At 51.8% G+C, this 19,282-nt stretch overlaps 1 protein-coding gene across 4 annotated transcripts in view; it reads right to left on the bottom strand.

Moving 5' to 3' along the window:
- Nucleotides 1–7,202: 7,202 nt before the first annotated feature.
- Nucleotides 7,203–19,282, bottom strand: part of SPINT2 (serine peptidase inhibitor, Kunitz type, 2) — a 47,838-nt gene continuing 35,758 nt past the window's right edge. Inside the window, exons 2-7 of one of the 4 annotated variants that reach the window (XM_011973317.1) lie at nucleotides 16,596–16,766; nucleotides 12,803–12,862; nucleotides 11,521–11,595; nucleotides 10,453–10,614; nucleotides 10,158–10,196; nucleotides 7,203–7,833 (exon numbers count right to left, since the gene is read on the bottom strand). In XM_011973317.1, the coding sequence (XP_011828707.1) occupies nucleotides 7,667–7,833; nucleotides 10,158–10,196; nucleotides 10,453–10,614; nucleotides 11,521–11,595; nucleotides 12,803–12,862; nucleotides 16,596–16,766 (674 nt within the window). In that variant the 3' untranslated portion in view covers nucleotides 7,203–7,666. The remainder of the gene's footprint in view (nucleotides 7,834–10,157; nucleotides 10,197–10,452; nucleotides 10,615–11,520; nucleotides 11,596–12,802; nucleotides 12,863–16,595; nucleotides 16,767–19,282) is intronic. The other 3 variants (XM_011973318.1, XM_011973319.1, XM_011973320.1) reach the window with 3 other exon arrangements.

Here is a 19,282-nt window from a genome sequence, read left to right as displayed (position 1 = left end):
TTTTACAGATGGGGTCTCACTATGTTGCCCAGGCTGGTCTCAAATTCTTGGGCTCAATTGATCCTCCTTGGCCTCCCACAATGCTGGGATTACAGGCATGAGCCACTGCACCCAGCCTTGCCATTCATTTCTCATCCACCGTGACTAACAGGGGCAGGGACCGTAGCTTATGTCTGTCCTTCCCAGGCCCTGGTCACTCCTCACATAGCAACAGGCACAGGTGGCATGTAGGACTTCCCTGTTGTTCTTGCCTTGGCATTTATGGCTCTGACTTGCCCTGTTTTTAAATTTTCTTTGACAGTCTCGCTCTGTCGCCCAGGCTGAAATGCAGTGGCACGATCTTGGCTCACTGCAACCTCCGCCTCCCAGGTTTAAGCGATTCTTCCGCATCAGCCTACCGAGTAGCTGGGATTACAGGCACGCGCCACCCCGTCTGGCTAATTTTTGTATTTTAAGTAGAGACAAGGTTCCCTCATGTTGCTCATGCTGGTGTTGAACTCAAAGTGCTGGGATTACAGGCATGAGCCACCGCACCCAGCCTGCCCTTCCCTGTTTATTCCCTGATGATCTCTGCCTAAAATGCCTTGAGGGTGTAAACCTCCCTTTTTCCTCCCTGTAGGAAAAAGGGACCTGTGTTTCCGGCTGGCAGCGGTATTGACATCATCCACTGCTAGGTCAACTTACCCCTTCTCTAACATTTCACCAGCAGCCATCCTTCTGGGGGTCACTCGAACCCTGAAAGCTTTTACTTAATCTCTGCCATTTAGGAAGATTTCTGGATGTCAATTTAACTGCGTTGGGAAGCCAAGACGGTGTGGGACCAAGGAGTGCACTGTCTCGTCCTCCCAGCAGGTCTCACACTCCTGCACGCCCGAGGGCTGATGGGGGGACTGGAAAAGCAGCTGCAGCAAGGCGGGTTGGGTTTCTTTCTTGAAGTTTACAGGAAGAGAGTTGGCTCTGTAAACACCATAATCCCTGTTCCTGAATGTTTTCTTTGAAATCAACCACATCTCAGGAGACAGATGACCTTAAGCACACAGTATACAGGGACCCAGTTTCCTTTCCCAGAAGACAAAAGCTCTGGACTGGCCCTCTGACCACAGCCAGTCTTGCTCTGGCCCTTGATGTTCTGGGATCCTGATCATCAGGAAATCTCCACGGACCATCCCTGGGAAGTGCCAAGGGACTGACAATCCAACTAGAAAGGCCCAGGCTTGGCCTCCACCCAGCTGACTGTTGGGTCTCGGATTTGATTTGATTCCACTTAACAGGCTAGTATGTGAGCCTCTTACTATTTCAAAAATGCTGGGAGAAGCCTCGAAACTCCAGGGTCAGAGACAAAGGCTTTCCTGCTCACACGAAGCAGCATAGGCGCCAGCATGTGTGGGTTTCCCCCAGATGGACAGCTGCACAGGGAGTGGGTTGTTACCAAAGAGGCATGCTAAGCTTGGCGACCTACCTGGCTATCCCCAGCCCGCCCTCACCCCTCAAGGTGCTTGCTGCAAACACAACCCCAAGAAATGACCAAGGGAGGCCAAGCACAGTGGTTCACCCCTGTAATCCCAGCACTTTGGGAGGCCGAGGCAGGTGGATCACTTGAGGTCAGGAGTTCGAGATCAGTCTGGCCAACATGGCAAAACCCCATCTCTACTAAAAATACAAAAATTAGCCAATCCTGGTGGTGTGTCCCTTATAATCCCAGCTACTCAGGAGGCTGAGGCAAGAGAATTGAACCCGCGAGGCATAGGTTGCAGTGAGCTTAGATTGCACCACTGTAGTCCAGCCTAGGCGACACAGTGAAACTGTCTCAAAAGAAAAAAAACCAAAAAACAAAAAACAAGGGAGAGAGCTATCAGGGTCATGCATTCCTGGCACACTCAGCAAGACCTGTAGGAGCGAGAGACCGCCCTCTACCGCGTTAGCTGCTGATAAAGCGAATGAATGTGTCATTCCGCTTCCACTCTGAAGAATCTGACGAACAGAGGCTGGGGCCAAATGTGTTGTTTCATACAGCATCTCATTAAGCATCTATGATCAACCGGACTCCAATCTGTAGCATTAACCTCAACCATGCCGCCGGGTTCCAGGGGCGAGGGGATCAGCAGGTCTTATTTCAGACATCCCGGACACAGTCTCCCATTCACTAGGACAGGGATCCCCAACCCCCAGGCCACAGACCAGCACTGGTCTGCAGCCCGTTAGGAACCCGGATGCAGAGCAGGCGAGTGAGCATCACCACGTGAGCTCCACCTCCTGTCAGATCAGCAGCGGCATCAGATTCTTAGAGGAGCAGGAACCCTATAGTGAACTGTGCATGCGAGGAATCTAGGCTGTGTGCTCTTTATGAGAATCTTTTTTTTTTTTTTTTTTTTCTGAGACGGAGTCTCACTCTGTCGCCCAGGCTGGAGTGCAGTGGTGTGATCTCGGCTCACTGCAACCTCCGCCTCCCGGGTTCAAGTGATTCTCATGCCTCAGCCTCCCGAGTCGCTGGGATTACAGGCGTGTGTCACCACACTAAGTTCATTTTTGTATTTTTGGTAAAGACAGGGTTTTGCCATGTTGGCCGAGCTGGTCTCAAACTCCTGACCTCAAGTGATCCACCCACCTTGGCCTCCCAACGTGCTGGGATTACAGGTGTGAGCCAACGCACCCGGCCTCCTTATGAGAATCTAATGCCTGATGATCTGAGGTGGAAGTTTCATCATGAAACCACCCTCTTCTCCCCACCGCCCCAGTCTGTGGAAAAACTGTCTTCCACAAAACCAGTCCCTGGTGCCAGAAAGGTTGGGGAGCACTTCATTAGGACCCACACAAGGGAGTCAAGTCTGAGCTGCTGATCTTTGCTGTCATTGCCTGTCATTACAAACCCAAAAAGCAGCTTCCTCCCCAGAGGAGAGACATTCTGTGGGCCACCTTCCCACATGCAAACACACAACCTGAGGGGTCCAGGGTGCCCAGCTCAGGAATTGTTGTTTGTTTTTAGAGATGGGGTCTGGTCTTGCTCTGTTGCCCAGGCTGGAGTGCAGTGGTAGCACTGTGAGCATGGTTTGCTGCAGCCTTGACTGCCCAGGCTCAAATGATTTTTCCATCTCAGCCTCCCAAAGTGCTGGGATTACAGGCGTGAGCACTGTGCCCAGGCAGGAATTGGGAAACGTCACTGGGAACACCACAGCATTGGTTCGGTCAAGCCCCATGGGCGGTGCTACTGAGCTGCAGGCTCCATTACTACATGGGGTAGAGCTCAGGGCTCCTTGGGCATCAGAAGCCTATGATTTTGTACCAGCCAGACTGGAATAAGGCTGGGCCTGTCCCTATGTTTAGAAACATGTTGTGTGTTGGGAGAGAGGGCCCCACATTCAGGAGCTGCCATTGATGGCTTCAGGTGCAGGATGGCTCTAGACTGGCCATGTCTACTAGTGTGGGTTTTTTGTTGTTGTTGTTGGGTTTTTTTGAGACAGAGTCTCACTCTGTCGCCCAGGCTGGAGTGCCAGTGGTACAGTCTCAGTTCACTGCAACCTCCACCTCCCAGGTTCAGGTGATGGTCATGCCTCTGCCTCCCGACTAGCTGGGACAACAGGCACGCACCACCATGCCCGGCTACTTTTTGTATTTTTAGTAGAGATGGGGCTTCACCATGTTGGCAAGGCTGGTCTCGAACTCCTGACTTCAAGTGATCTGCCCGCCTTGGCTTCCCAAAGTGTCAGGATTACAAGCCTGAGCCACTGCGCCAGCTATTCTTACAGTGGGTCAGAATAGCAGCTGCAGATGCTGCTGGACTCAGGAGGACCAGGTGACAGTCTGGCCAAGCAGCGGTGCTGGGTCTGGAGGCCAGAGGGAGGATTACACCCTCCCCACCCCTCAACCTCCTGGGGTCTAAGGTGTTCCCTCCCCAGGTGCCGGGTTGTTGCTCTCCCTCCAAGGACATGAAATCAGTCTGTATCCCACCCCAGGAAGTAGCGCTTCACCTCTTCTTTCACCATCTACTCACACCCAGACTTGTTTTTGGAAGTCAGATGTGAATGGAACATGGGCATTTTTACAAATTGAGAGACTTATGCTTTCCCTCACGTTGTCTGATGTGGGACACTGTAGGGAGACTTGGCAAACAGGACACTGGACCAAGTGGCCGCTGTCTTCGGGACCTAGGAAGAGTGAGTCCAGGAGAGTCCCAAGGGCAGAACATGAACTAACGCCAAGACCCATAGGTCCCGTTCCGGTGGGCCTGCCCTCTGGAGGCTGCACCCATCAGGCAGGCCTGCGCTTAACACTGGGGGAAGAAAGAGGCACACATACCCAGGAATGATTATTTATTTATTTATTTATTTATGATGGAGTCTTGCTTTGTCGCCCAGGCTGGAGTGCAGTGGCGCGATCTCAGCTCACTGTGAGTTCCACCTCCCGGGTTCATGCCATTCTCCCGCCTCAGCCTCCGGAGTAGCTGGGACTATAGGCATCCGCCACCACACCCGGCTAATTTTGTTTGTGTATTTTTAGTAGAGACGGGGTTCACCGTGTTAACCAGGATGGTCTTGATCTCCTGACCTCATGATCCGCCCGCCTCGGCCTCCCAAAGTGCTGGGACTACAGGCGCGAGCTACTGCGCCCGGCCTGTTTATTTTTTTGAGAAAGAGTCTCACTCTGTCACCCAGGCTGGAGTGCAGTGGTGCAATCGTGTCTCACTGCAGCCTCGATCTCCTGGGCTCAAGCGATCCTCCCACCTCAGCCTCCTGAGTAACTGGAGTGCAGCCATGCATCACCATGCCTGGCTAATTTTTTTTTGTAGAGTTGGGGTTTTGCCACGTTGCCCAGGCTGGCCTCGAACTTCTGGATTCAAGTGATATACCTGCCTCAGCCTCCCAAAGTGATTACAGGCATGAGCCACTGCACCGGGCCCCAAATGTTTATGAGTTTGTATAACCCCCAAGCCCTTTGTCCTGATCTTTACCCAGGAGATGGCCTAGGGGAACCCTTTCTGGGGACAGCCACACTGTCTGCCTTTCTCAAGTGTGTGGACCAGGAAAAAGGCGAGTGAGAAGCTCCGAACTGATTTATATTTTCGGTGAGATGATTTTTTTCAGGCTGGTCAAGTGAAGCAGCAGAAGGAACAAAGAACTCTGTTAACTGGTTGTGATCAATTACTCGTCACACCACTGCAGACAAGCAACGAGTTGATTTTTTATAAAGCCCATTTCACCTCTCAACGGTGCCAGCAGCCCAAGGGGGACAGGGATGTGAAGTGGCCACTGAATGCCTTGGCCACTGACCCACTGTTGGGCAGCCTTTGCAACAAAAAGAGGGCCTTTGTCAGGCCATAAAAGGCCCCAAGAGTTGAACACATGACACAGCTGAGCTTCAAGGGCCACAGCGGCAGCAGCCTGAAGAGTGTCTGCTGCGGTGAGGCCCGCCAGTCGCCCTGGAAAGAGTCCAGAGGCCCGGATGGAGTCGAGCTGCCAGGAGCAGTGGGGCCAGGGCCTCCCTTGCCACAAGAAGAAAGGGGCAGGTTCAGGCAGGAGAAACAGGTCACAGAGCAGCAGCTTCTGCACTAGAAACATATAAAGGCTCATTGTACTAGAAACCTACAGAAGCTCAACTGGGCTTCAGAGAATTCCCTTCATCTAACTTCCTATTATGGTGGAATTAAGTGATTCTCAAGTTTTTTTTGTTTTGAAACAGAGTCTTGCTCTATCACCTAGGCTGCCGTGCAATGGCGCAATCTTGGCTCACTGCAACCTCCGCCTCCCGGGTTCAAGCAATTCTCCTGCCTCAGCCTCCCGAGTAGCTGGGATTACAGGCGCCTGCCACCACACCTTGTTCTTTTTTTGTATTTTTAGTAGAGAGGGGGTTTCACCATGTTGGCCAGGCTGGTCTGGAACTCCTGACCTCAGTCTCCCAAAGTGCTGGGATTACAGGTGTGAGCCACCGCACCCAGCCAATTCTCAAGTTTTTGAAAAGTTCCAAAGGCACAACTTTTTTTTTTTTTTTTAACATGACCAAGATAGGAGACAGCCTATATTGAAGTTGGTGGAGAAAGGCTCCTGCCAGGCAGAGGTGCATGTGTGGACTTTGCAGGCTTGCAGGGGTTAGGGGCCGCACCCACAGTGCTGCAGGTGGAGAGGCTCCTAACTCCCAGGACCTCTTTCCCTGGGCCACAGGCTCACCAGGACCCCTGGTGTCTGATCTGTCTGGGATGTGTTAAGTAGATTCCACTTGTTCACCAACCCCGAGCCAGCTGCAATGACCACTGGAGAGCGGGCTGAGGCCTGCGGGGCTTAGCTGGGAGGACACACCACGATCCCTTTGCAGCATCTGCTGTAGGTGAGGGAGGTGGGACAAGAGCAGATCAGCTATTTGCTCAATTTGCTTCTGGAAGAGATTTTTAAGCCCTAAGGGATTTCTAGGAAGGGCCAAGGGATGAGTTCTTTGGTTCCAAGCAGTCGAAAGCACTATCTGGCCTGTGGCACTGCACCCGGCCACTCCTCCTGTGTCTCCAAGGCCAGCAGAGTCCAGCCTGACCTCATGGGGTGCCCAGATGCCTGTACCCCAGGACCTCCTTGGTGGAATGGAGGAGGGAGAAAAGGGGCTTCTAGAGTCTAGTGTTGGGAAAGGAACACCCACAGGTGGCAGGAGAATTGGGCCTGGAGGCCAAATTCAGCCGGGCAGTGCGCTCTGTCCCCGTTCCCACACAGGGGCATGTGGGAGACTTGACAGAAAAGCCCAGTGCAGGCAGTGCAAGGCCTGACCTAGAGGGCCCTCCCACCACCCCTCCAGGATGCAGAGAGCACAGAATCATGAGAGGAGAAGCATCATGGACGCCACAAGGACTCGGTTAAGCCCCTCCAACCCGGGAAGGTCTTGGTCCTCGAGGCCTGGACAGCATGCACCCTTCCTGCGCCCTCGAGGGCAGTGCTTCAAGGTGTGGGCTACAGTCCATAGTGGAGCATCAAGAGCAGTGCAGAGGGTTGTAGCCAGAAGTTTTACAAAGTGAAATAGAGTAAGAAAATATCAGCGTTCACAGGTGGTGAGGCTAAGTGTGGTTTGGTGAAAGTTCACGGGCACTCAATAATAGGACATTTATTTCATCTTGTGGATTCATTCAAAAAGATCTGAAAGACGCTATTTTGAGGGGTATGTTTCTAGAATGGGACACCTCAGATAATGTCTTGTAATCGTTTTGGTAGGGCTGAAATTGGGACTCCCATAAAGAAAGTACATGCTGAAATTTATTTTAAAGGGGAAGATCCCCTTTTATTAAACTTGAAAGTAATTACTTTCCTTCTTTCAGAATGTTTTTTATTAAACATTCGTTTATACTTAAAAAACCCATAAATCAGACAAACAAAAGAAATGGTTCTAACATCACTTTTGTGATGAGAAAACAGGCAATGGAATTCAATACAAGCAAAGAAAACTCTACCTGGAGGGAAGAAATCTATCAGCGAGGAAACAACTCGGGGCTGCTGCCAGACCACCGGCCATGCAAGGAGGAGCCTCCTAGGGGATTTCCAAAGCAAACCCACCCCTGCCAGACCAGGAAGCAGCCGTCCTACCTCCCAGAGAAACAGACCTCAGCCCTAATGATCGCACAAATCCAAGTCAATCGCTCTATTTAAAAAAAGCACGCACATAGTCTCCCCTTCCTTCCCCAGTCCTCTTGGTGACAGGGCGATCACAGGACATATGTGTTCTTCACCAGCTGCTCCTTGTCGTCTCCGGAGCTCCAGACAGTGCGCAGGGCACGCTCCTGGTTCCTCCGTGCCACCCGGATCAGGTAGACCATGGAGGCTCCCAGGAAGAGGATCAACACCATCACGAACAGCCCCGCCAGAACCACCACTGAGGACAAGAGAGGGGCCTCAGGATGGGCCAGGCAAGGGGAGCTGCAGCCAGAGTGGGGCTCACCAAGGGCCTGGGGAATCCAGGTGGGCTCAGGCTGAGGACCAAATGCCCCTCCCCAACCCAGAGAGGGTACAGAACTGCAGTTGGAGAGGACACAGCCTGCCAGAGATGGCATCAAGGAGATTCCCCCAAAAAAGGAGGTGCCATGCTATGTGTGTGCCAGCAGAGTGGCCGTCTGTGTTCCTTCTTTTTGAACTAAAAGCCCAACTCTTGAGTGTTGCGGAAAGTCAGGGACCCCAAACGGAGGGACCCGGCTGAAGCCATGGCAGAAGAACATAAATTGTGAAGATTTTATGGACATTTATTAGTTCCCCAAATTAATACTTTTATAATTTTTTTTGCCTGTCTTTACTGCAATCTCTGAACATAAACTGTGAAAATTTCATGGACACTTATCACTTCCCCAATCAATACCCTTGTGATTTCCTATGCCTGTCTTTAATCTCTTAGTGCCGTCATCTTCGTAAGCTGAGGAAGATGTATGTTGCCTCAGGACCCTGTGATGATTGCGTTAACTGCACAAATTGTTTGTAGAGCATGTGTGTTTGAACAATACGAAATCTGGGCACCTTGAAAAAACAACAGGATGACAGCAATGTTCTGGGAACAAGAGAGAACCTTAAACTCTGACTGCCAGTGAGCCAGGCAGAACAGAGCCACATTTCTCTTCTTTCAAAAGCAAATAGGAGAAATATGGCTGAATTCTTTTTCTCAGCAAGGAACATCCCTGAGAAAGAGAATGCGCCCCTGAGGGTAGGCCTCTGAACAGCCCCCCTGGGGGCAGCTGTCTTTCACAGCCAAGGGATGAAATAAGCCCTGGTCTCCTGTAACGCTCCCAGGCTTATTAGGACGAGGAAATTCCCGCCTAATAAATTTTGGTCAGACAGGTTGTCTGCTCTCAAACTCTGTCTCCTGATAAGATGTTACCAATGACAATGTGTGTGGAAACTTCATGAGCAATTTTAATTTCGCCCCATCCTGTGGTCCTGTGATCTTGCCCTGCCTCCATTTGCTTTGTGATATTTTACTACCTTGTGAAGCATGTGATCTCTGTGACCCACACCCTATTCATACACTCCCTCCCCTTTTGAAAATCGCTAATAAAAACTTGCTAGTTTTACGGCTCAGGGGCATCACGGAACCTGCCAACATGTGATGTCTCCCCCGGACACCTAGCTTTAAAATCTCTCTTTTGTACTCTTTCCCTTTATTTCTCAGACCAGCTGACACTTAGGGAAATAGAAAAGAACCCAAGTTGAATATCAGGGGTGGGGTTTCCCCCGATACATGGGGCAACCTGCACAGGAGCCCCAGGCCAAGAGATGCACAAGGGTGTAAAAAACATTTAGCACAGGTGTGTACACATGAAACCTTAGGGGCTTTGTGCACACACACACTGACTGGCAATAGAGAAAGACAGAGCCCTGCAGGGGCTGGGAGGGCTGACAGCTGCTGCGGGATGAAGTCAGGGTGGAAGTGAGGGTGTCCTCAGAGTTGTGCCAGCAAATTTAATAGTGTCTGCCCCACTGCAGTCCCACTGGTCAGCTCAGATGCTTTTCTTCAGGAGGGGCTCCGGCTAAGGAGTGTGGCCTCTTGTGGCAGCCTCCCCCATGTGGCTATGGAGCCGCAGAGTTGGCCTTTTTGGGGCCACCCTCCAGACCCAGACTGCTTGCTTCCCAGTCCCATGCCTGGCAAACCAGGTTTCACTGCTAGAACAGGACAGACTCCCAGGCCAGGTCCCAGCTCCTTCACAGGGAAACAGGCGGAGAAAGAGGCCAGACTGGCATGGCAGGTCTTTTGTGCCAACACTATCATCTGCAACTCAGGCTCAGAAACACAGGCCAGAGGGCTGGCCTCCTGCTCAGGCCAGACTGTGTTAAGAAACACCCTGGCCTGTGGCCCTCCATCCTGTCACCCGTGACCAACTCTTATGCCCCACACAACAGCGCTCCCTCCACACCCCAGGCCAGTCTCAGGCCCGTGTGCAGCAGTCCTCAAATGCCCAACAGGAAGACCTCATCCCCAGTCACCCACGCTACCTGGGCAGGGCCTGCCTCGTGACTGACTCACTCCAGCCCCAACTATGTACACTGAATGGTGAGACAAACCACCACCTCGCCATTCTCACGCAGAAATATGACTTTCTGCCAAGATGATGTTCGCAATGAAGGATAATGTAAACCACAACTGGGCAGGGCTGAGCTCAGTCAAGGAAGGGAGGAGGCAGGCTGATGGCAGGAGGAGGGTAAGGGGCCACTTACCCTTTGAGCCAAGGGGCAGGGAAGGATTCTCCTGCTGGCCTGAAAGAGAACACACGGCCTGAGGTCAGCTCACAGCTCCCATTCCACAGAGCGGCCATAGGGGATCCCCTCAGCCAGGGCCTCCATGGGGAGCTCTTTCTGAGGGACTTTATTCCAGCTCTTCTGGGGCTTAGAGGCCTTGCCGCCCTGGTGGGCCCAAGAACAGCATTTCCAAGGCCTTCATATTTTAGGGATGGGGAGATGGCCCAGGGTCCTCAAGGGCAGGGTTTCCTGGGCTGAGGGGCCGCAGACTCACGGAAGCAGCGGAGCATGCAGGCCTCCTCAGAGCGGTAGCTGTTCTTATTGCCCCGGCAGCCTCCATAGATGAAGTTATTGCAGGAGTTCCTCTCCACGTCAAAGTACCAGCGTGGGAAGGACGCACGGCAAGGTCCAGTGACCGCCTTGGCGGCACAGTATTCTGGGAGCAAGACAGCCCAAGGAACACAAATTAGTAGGGCCCGCAAGGAGGGGAAGCAAGCCAGAAAGTGCCTGAGGAGGCTCGCTGCTCCAGCTGACGGAGAAACATCTCTCTGGTAGAGAAGCCTGTAAATTACACCCAAGGCCAGCGCAGCGGCTCTGACGCGCTGCCCCACGGGTCCAGATGGCGGCTTCAGAGCTTTGAAGACTGCTCTCTGCCAGGTCCCGTCCTAGGCCTTTTACGTGCAGTGGCTGCGTCTCTATGAGACCTGTCTGGGGCCCTTCACTTTATACGTGGGAACACTGAGGCAGGGTGGCAGCCATGGAGGCAGGGCAGCAGCCACTTGCCCACAGCCAAGCCGCTAGTGAGAGGGGCAGGGACAATGGACATCCCAGAGCCACGCACCAGGCTGTGCCTCTAAAGTGCATCTCCGCAGGCTCGGCCTCCTTCCTGCTGGTGGGGGCATCCACATGGGGCCTGTTACCTTGACTCTAACCCCAGGGGGCTGCCACCACCTGCGAGGGGAGCCCTGCGCTACAACTTCCTCAGTGGAAATCCGCAAGTGTCTCTCAATACCCAACTAAGAATACATGTTTTGCCCCACATGTAAGTTTCTTCGGAGTTTTTTTGTTTTTTGAGACGGAGTCTCACTCTGTCGCCCAGGCTGAACTGCAGTGGCGCAATCTTGGTTCCTTGCAACCTCCACCTCCCAGGTTCAGCAATTCTCCTGCTTCAGCCTCCCGAGTAGCTAGGACTACAGGTGTGTGCCACTACGCCCAGCTAATTTTTTGTATTTTTAGTAGAGACAGGATTTCACTGTGTTAGGATGGTCTCGATATCCTGACCTTGTGATCCGCCCACCTCAGCCTCCCAAAGTGCTGGGATTACAAGCGTGAGCCACCGAGCCCGGCCTCTTTGGAGTTTTACCTTCATAGTTGAACATATCGCTGGAGTGGTCATCAGAATCCTGCCTTCTGGGAACTGAAACACAAATATCTGTGTTAGGGAGGCTGGGCCGGACACAGGACATGGGCCTAGCTGGGGCTGGGTCTGGAAGGGCCCACTGAGGAGTGTGGACACCACACCTTTAAAGAGGGATGTGGAGCCCCTTCCATGGCTGGCTCTGCTGCGTCACCCCAGCCCTAATTGGCTCTACGCACACACTGAGAGTGCTGGATGAGGCGGCCCTGCCGCCACCTCAGGGTTCCTATAGAAACCAAGCCCGCCATAGCTCCTAATGTGATAAGGAACACAGTCTTGTTCACATTTTCTAATACAGTGAGGGGCACATGTTCTGCTCCAACAGGATGGAAACCAGAGCAGGCGTGCGGCGGGGCTAGCAGAGGATAAACGGAGCCAGGCAGAGCAACGCCAGGACAGGCATGGGACTCCTGGCCTAGCAAAGCTGGAAAGTGACCACCCTAACGCCCCAGCATTCTGTAAGCCAGCTGGCCCAACAGCTGCTGAGCTACAGAGCACTCAGTGGGTTGCAGCTGACGGGGGAGTCCCATCCTCCAGCAGGGGTGCGATGCAGTCCCCCCTCCATGGCCGCCTCCCAGAGCCCACGGCCTGAGGCCTGACCCGAGGGTGCATTTGCTACCTGGTAGTGCATCGGGACCACTCACCCCAAGCGCCCGATGCAGAGTCCTTAAACCATAAAGGAGGAATGGGGCAGCGGCCGCCAGTACTACAAAGCAAGCTAACACACATCTTGAGATCATGCACTGCAGTGGCGGGGAGGCAGGGGTGGCAGAGGACAGAGGATGTCCACAAGGAAGGGGACAGCGATGGCAACAGGGAACAAAGGAAGCAGAGGAGGCAGAACAGGCAGACAGAAGGGTGGGTGGGGAGTGGGGCCAGCAGAGCAGCTGGAGACCCGCACAGCAGGGAGGGGCCTGAGCCTCATGGGCAGCAGCAACCTCCATCCCCTGTCCTCCAGGAGGAGGCGGGGGCCAGCCAGGGAGTGCTGCAGGATCCCTGGCCCCTGTGTCCGCTGGACAGTGTAAACTCCCCCATGTAAGGACGCCGGAGCCAGAAGCCGGCAGCCCAAGCAGAGCCCCCGGTTTGCCAATTTTGAGTAAACAGAACCATGAGAGGGAAGCCTGTGACAGTTCCCAAATGACAAGTGTCCTTTCACAATGACCCATCCGGTGGCCTCACTCTATCGCGGGTCTCTTTAAGAACCTACCACTTGGGACAGAGGAATCTGCTGCATTCCTGCTGGTGGCCAGGTCACCTGTGGCATTCTCTGCAAGGAGACAAAGAAACAGCATAGTGAGACAGTGCTTCTGAGACTGCCGGGGACAAAGAATGAGCTGGCCCTGTGTGCCTCTCACCACAGCATCCATTTCTCCTTTACATAGGACCTTCAATGTGCGTGCCAGACCACACTCGGAAATGAGGAAGCAAGACTGCCTCCTGAAGGGGAAACTTAAGATCAACTTGCAGGGAATCAGAGCAAAGATGTACACAGTGACCTCAAAAAGACAGTGACTTGGCCGGGTGTAGGGGCTCATGCCTGTAATTCCATTACTTTGGGAGGCCAAGGCGGGTGGATCACCTGAGGTCAGAAGTTCGAGATCAGCCTGGCCAACATGGTGAAACTTATTAAAAATACAAAAGTTAGGGCCGGGTACGGTGGCTCACGCCTGTAATCCCAGCACTTTGGGAGTGAGGCGGGTGGATAACGAGGTCAGGGATTGAGAACATCCTGGCCAACACTGTGAAACCCCGTCTCTACTGAAAATACAAAAAATTAGCCGGGTGTGGTGGCGCACACCTGTAGTCCCAGCTACTCGGGAGGTTGAGGCAGGATAATTGCTTGAACCCGGGAAGTGGAGGTTGCAGTGAGCAGAGATTGCACCACTGCACTCCAGCCTGGACGACAGAGTGAGACTCCGTCTCAAAAAACAAACAAACAACCCAAAAAGTTAGCCAAGCGTGATGGCAGATGCCTGTAATCCCAGCTACTTGGGCGGCTGAGGCAGGAGAATTGCTTGAACCCGGGAGGCAGAGGTTGTGGTGAGCCGAGATCGCACTACTGACCACTGCACTCCAGCCTGGGCAACAAGAGCAAAACTCCATCTCAAACAAAGAAACAAATAAAACACAGTGACTTCCAGGGCCAAATAATCTGCTTAACTGTATCAAATCATCTAACAAATTCAACCGTAATCCTAGTGCTTTGTAAGGCTGAAGGGTGGGGGGCATCACTTGAGGCCAGGAGTTTGAGACCAGTTTGGGCAACATAAAAAGACCTCATCTGTTTGTGAGGGGGAGCAGGAACAAAACACTTTTTTAAAGGTTAACATGATGAATTTTACACAGCGTTTATTTTATCTCCTACACCTTGTCCAAGATGGAGGGAATCCTGGTTCCCCCGCAGCCTCGGGCCTGGCCTAGCCTGATGCTATTAAACGGTCACCTTGCAAACCAGCTCCCCTCATTCTGCCTCTCTCCATCAAGCAGTCTTCTGACAACTGGACTCGAGACTTGCCTATGCGGACTACAGACGCGGGCCCGGGGACATGAGTGCCTGCTCCCCGGGGCGGTCCCGGTTCTCATGATGAATTAATACACTGGCATTCTCATTCTCACTTGCCTTCCCACAGAGCCTGCCTGGGAGAGAATATGCTGGCAAAGGACCCCAGGCACTAGCAACCCTGGCAGTGTTTAGCTCTTTACAGACTCACATGGGAGCGCCTCAAGAGACAGTCAAATGCCAATATGTGCTTTCTGGACCTGCGAGACAGGGCCAGACTCTAGGGAGACAGCTAACCTGCCTGCTCCCAGGAACACACAGCCACCCACGTCCCCTGGCTATGCTCACTGTCCACTGCCTGAGTTCTCAACACTTCAACTTCCTTCCTGAGGAGATAAGGAACAGCCAGGATGGACACATACATTTGCTAAAGGCAACTCTTGACTGGGATAGCTCAGAAAAGGTAGCAAAAAATATTTCTCCCAAGTCCTCCTTCATAATGAATCATAGTTGATGATAGAAATACAGTAACTGGGTCAATGGTGGCTCACAGACACAACGCTAAGTCATCAAAAAAACATGTTAGGGAGAGTGCCACTGAAAATATTTTTATTTATTTTTTACTTAAAGGCCAGTGTAATTGTTTGTTTGTTTTTTCAGTTAAAGTGAAATGTTAGCTGGGCTCAGTGGCTCACACCTATAATCCTAGCACTCTGGGAAGTGGGCAGATTGCTTGAGCTCAGGAGTTTGAGACCAGCCTGGGTAACATGGTGAAACCCCACCTTTACAAAATACACAAAAATTAGCCAGGTGTGGGGGTGTGCGCCTGTAGTCCCAGCTACTTGAGAGGCTGAGGCACGAGAATAACTTGAACCCAGGAGGCGGAGGTTGCAGTGAGCCAAGATCACACCACTGCACTCCAGCCCGGTGGGCAACTAAGCAAGAAAAAAAGAAAAAAGTGAAAATCTTTAACATAGGATTTGGATGGCCAAACCCTTGGGTCTCTGGAACACTTAGGATGGAGCAGCCCCAAAGGGCCAACGTCTCATCACCATCGGCTCTCAGGAAGTCCTTGTCACTCAGCTGAGAGCCAGGGCACGCTGCTGGGGGGTTTAGGTTTTAATTTAAACTGTGAGGTTGTCAGGGTCAAAATTACCTTGATTCCACAGAACCCCTGGCAGGTGAGGGCCACAAAGAGGATAGATTCCAGAACGTATGTTTGTTTTAACTTGATCCATAACTTGGCTGGGTGAGCTATTCAAGTCATTTGTCCCACAATTAAAATAACCCAAATAGCGGCCAGGCGCAGTGGCTCACACCTGTAATCCCAGAACTTTGGGAGGCTAAGGCAGGCATATCACCTGAGGCCAGGAGTTCGAGACCAGCTTGGTCAACATGGCGAAATCCCATCTCTACTAAAACTACGAAAATTAGCCAGGCATGGTGGTGGGCACCTGGAATCCCAGCTGCTCAGGAGGCTGAGGCTGCAGTGAGCTGAGATTGCTCCACTGCACTCCAGCTTGGGCAATAGAGCAAGACTCTGTCTCAAAATAAAATAAAATAACCCAAATACCCAGGGAACAAGAGGGGCAGCCCTGTTGGAGTGGATCAAAAAGCCTCTGCTCAAGAAGGCAAGGCTACTTCCTCATCGGTCTGCTCTGAAACTTGCACTTAGTAAAGAGGGAGAAAGGAAGCTGGGTCATGATGGCTCCAACTCTGCCCTGTTGTTTTGCTGCCTTTCTGGGAAGCGGAGGAGTGAGGGTCTGCTGTGAAACCACTGTACGGCCACAGGGCATTCATACGGTGCCTGTTTCTTCTGCTTTTTAAAACATCGCCCAGATTCCACTGTCAAGAACTAATAAAGAGAGGAAAGTATCCACATTCCAGTTAATAAATTCTCTCTAAATAGCAAAATCTGGCTGGGCACAGTGGCTCACACCTGTAATCCCACCACTTTAGAAGGCCCAGGTGGAAGAATTGCTTGAGGCCAAGAGTTTGAGACCAGCCTGGGTAACACAGGGAGACCCATCTCTATAAAAAATTTCAAAATGAGCAAGGTGTGGTGGCGTGTGCCTGTAGTCCCAACTATTCAGGAGGCTGAGGTGGGAGGATCTGCTTGAGCCCAGGAAGTGGAGGCTGCAGTGAGACCCTGTTTAAAAAAAAAGCAGGGGCCAGGCATGGTGGCTCACGCCTGTAATCCCAGCACTTTGTGGGGCCGAGGTGGGTGGATCAAGAGGTCAGGAGATCGAGATCATCCTGGCTAACATGGTGAAACCATGTCTCTATTAAAAACACAAAAAATTAGTTGGGCGTGGTGGTGGGTGCCTGTAGTCCCAACTACTTGGGAGGCTGAGGCAGGAGAATGGCGTGAACCCAGGAGGTGGAGCTTGCAGTGAGCCGGGATTGTACCACTGCACTCCAGCCTGGGCAACAGAGCAAGACTCCATCTCAAAAAAGAGGAAAAAAAAAAAAAAAAAAGCTCTAACTATTACTGTCTTACCTGTAACAGCGGCACATTTCTTGAGGCATTCCTCCTTGCTCATGTAATTATTGCTGTTTCCATCACAGCCCCCATACACAAACAGCTGGCAGGATCCGTCAGTGACATTGTACCACCACCTAGGCATGGAGGCCCGGCATCTGCCCACCACCTTCGACACTAGACAAAAGTCTGAAATGCAAAGCACAATCCCGTTAGCTTGGCAGGACAATCCCGGCAATGAAGGACACACACAGACCTGTACACAGATCCCCCAGGGGAACCAGAGCCTTGAGTTCCAGCAGTTCCTTTGTGAGCTGTTTCCCAAGCCCAGATCGCCAACAGGCCCACTCAGTGCTTCCTTCCTTGTATAAACACGTCGCCCAACAATAAAGACACCAACCCACCCACTGAACTGTATTTCAGTTGTATGTTTTGTCCCGTCCCCATTATTGAAGACATGCACATCCAGTGTAGAAACATGACTTTATTTATTTATTTATTTTGGAGACAGAGTCTCACTCCATCGCCCAGGCTGGAGAGCAGTGACTTGATCTCACCTCACTGCAACCTCTGCCTCCCAGGTTCAAATGATTCTTTTGCCTCACCCTCCCGAGTAACTGGAATTACAGGCGTGCGCCACCATGCTGGGCTTTTGGTTTTTTTGTACTTTCAGTACAGATGGGGTTTCACCATGTTGCCCAGGCTGGTCTTCAACTCCTGAGCTCAGGTAATCCGCCTGCTTCGCCTCCCAAAGTGCTGGGATCACAAGCACAAGCCACCACGCCCAACGGAAACATGACTTTAAAAAAAAAAAACAAAAAAAACCCCTGACTCTAAGACCCTTCTGGACACTGCCCCATCCCACAGGGCCAAGGGGAGCTTAGCGCTGAAAGGTCAGAGCCGGAGAAGTGAGCTTGGGAAGGAGAGGCGCTATCAGCGCCCTCAGTAGTCCTCACATGCACTTTTCCTGACCTTTCCTGTCCACTCTCTGCCCAGGCAGGCCACAGAACACTCAAATTACTCCAAGAGCCTCAGAAGGAAGCTTCTTTTTTTTTTTTTTTTTTTTTTTTTGAGACGGAGTCTAGCTCTGTCGCCCAGGCTGGAGTGCAGTGGCACCATCTCGGCTCACTGCAAGCTACGCCTCCCGGGTTCACGCCATTCTCCCACCTCAGCCTCCAGAGTAGCTGGGACTACAGGCGCCTGCCACCATGCCTGGCTAATTTTTTGTATTTTTAGTAGAGACGGGGTTTCACCGTGTTGGCCAGGGTGGTCTTGATCCCCTGACCTTGTGATCCGCCTGCCTCAGCCTCCCAAAGTGCTGGGATTACAGGCGTGAGCCACCGCGCCCGGCTAGAAGGAAGCTTCTTAACTCTAGTGCCTACAGCCTAGCCTACGGCTCCAGAGATAACACAGGTCCTACCCCTGCGCCAAGGCTTGTTATAGCTTCTATCTGGGCACACCAAGATGGGCCTGGGTTTCAAGGCACCCTCAAATCTGGCCCTACTTTAGTAAAAGCGAACAAAAGCCAATATTATAAAATTCCAGCCAGAAACATTTCTTGCAAAAGGTTGGTACGGTCTCTTGAAAGGGAGACAGAAAATTGCTAGAAGCATCACCTGCACCAAACTAAGCCTTTCCACCAGAAGGACTGAAAGCAACCTGAAAAGAGACAGCCTGGCTGTGTGGCTCCGTGTCTGCTCCTGCACCACATTATCACCCCTCCCTAACCCTGGCCTTTACCCAGCTCTGCCTGTTCAGCACAAGGGCATTCCAGCTTGCATGAGGCCTGGCACAGGGTGCTTGATAAACATGTCTCAAATAAAAGCATCCCACAGCCAAACGCTTGCTTAGATGTTGTCATTGACTCCTCGCTACTTGTTTTCATGTTTGTTAGGTTTATTTCACCCACTAGGGATATATCTTCTGTTGTGTCTCCCCAAATATGTCACAGTGATGGGCATGAAACCAGATGTTCCACAGAACACTAATCAACGGATAAAAAAGGTTGCTACTGTGCAAAACAAACACACACATACATGCCTCCAAGGAAATCCCACCCACACAATAAATCACAGGTAAGTAGCACAGCAGAAAAAGCATCTTCTGAAGCACGAAATTCCCTATCATTTGAAAAAAGCTAACCCTGAAAAGTCACCCGTTAGAATGTACCTTATCTAGACACTTCATATGAATGGAAGTGTACAGTATGTCCATAAAAGGCAAATCAATAGACATGGGAAGTAGATGAGTGGTTGCTTGCTACTGGGGGTGGGACTGGGGAGTGATGGGTAAAGGGATCTTTGGGGATGATGAAAATGTTCTAAAATTGGATTGTGGCAATAGCTGCACAGCTCTGTAGAAGGTGCTAAAAATCCTTGGATGATAATACTTAAAACGAGTGATTTTAGGATATATAATTTTTTTTTTTTTGAGACTGAGTTTCACTCTTGTTGCCCAGGGTGGAGTACAATGGCATGATCTCGGTTCACTGCAATCTCCGCCTCCCGGGTTCAAGCTATTCTCCTGCCTCAGCCTCCCAAGTAGCTGGAATTACAGGCATGCGCCACACCTGGCTAATTCTGTATTTGTAGTAGAGACGGGGTTTCACCATGTTGGCCAGGCTGGTCTCGAACTCCTGACCTCAGGTGATCCGCCCATCTTGGCCCCACAAAGTGCTGAGATTACAGGTGTGAGCCACCGCACCC

This window comes from Mandrillus leucophaeus, unplaced genomic scaffold (assembly GCF_000951045.1).
Source record: "Mandrillus leucophaeus isolate KB7577 unplaced genomic scaffold, Mleu.le_1.0 Scaffold137, whole genome shotgun sequence".
NCBI lineage: Eukaryota > Metazoa > Chordata > Mammalia > Primates > Cercopithecidae > Mandrillus > Mandrillus leucophaeus.
This window is presented reverse-complemented; position numbering and strand designations above follow the sequence as displayed.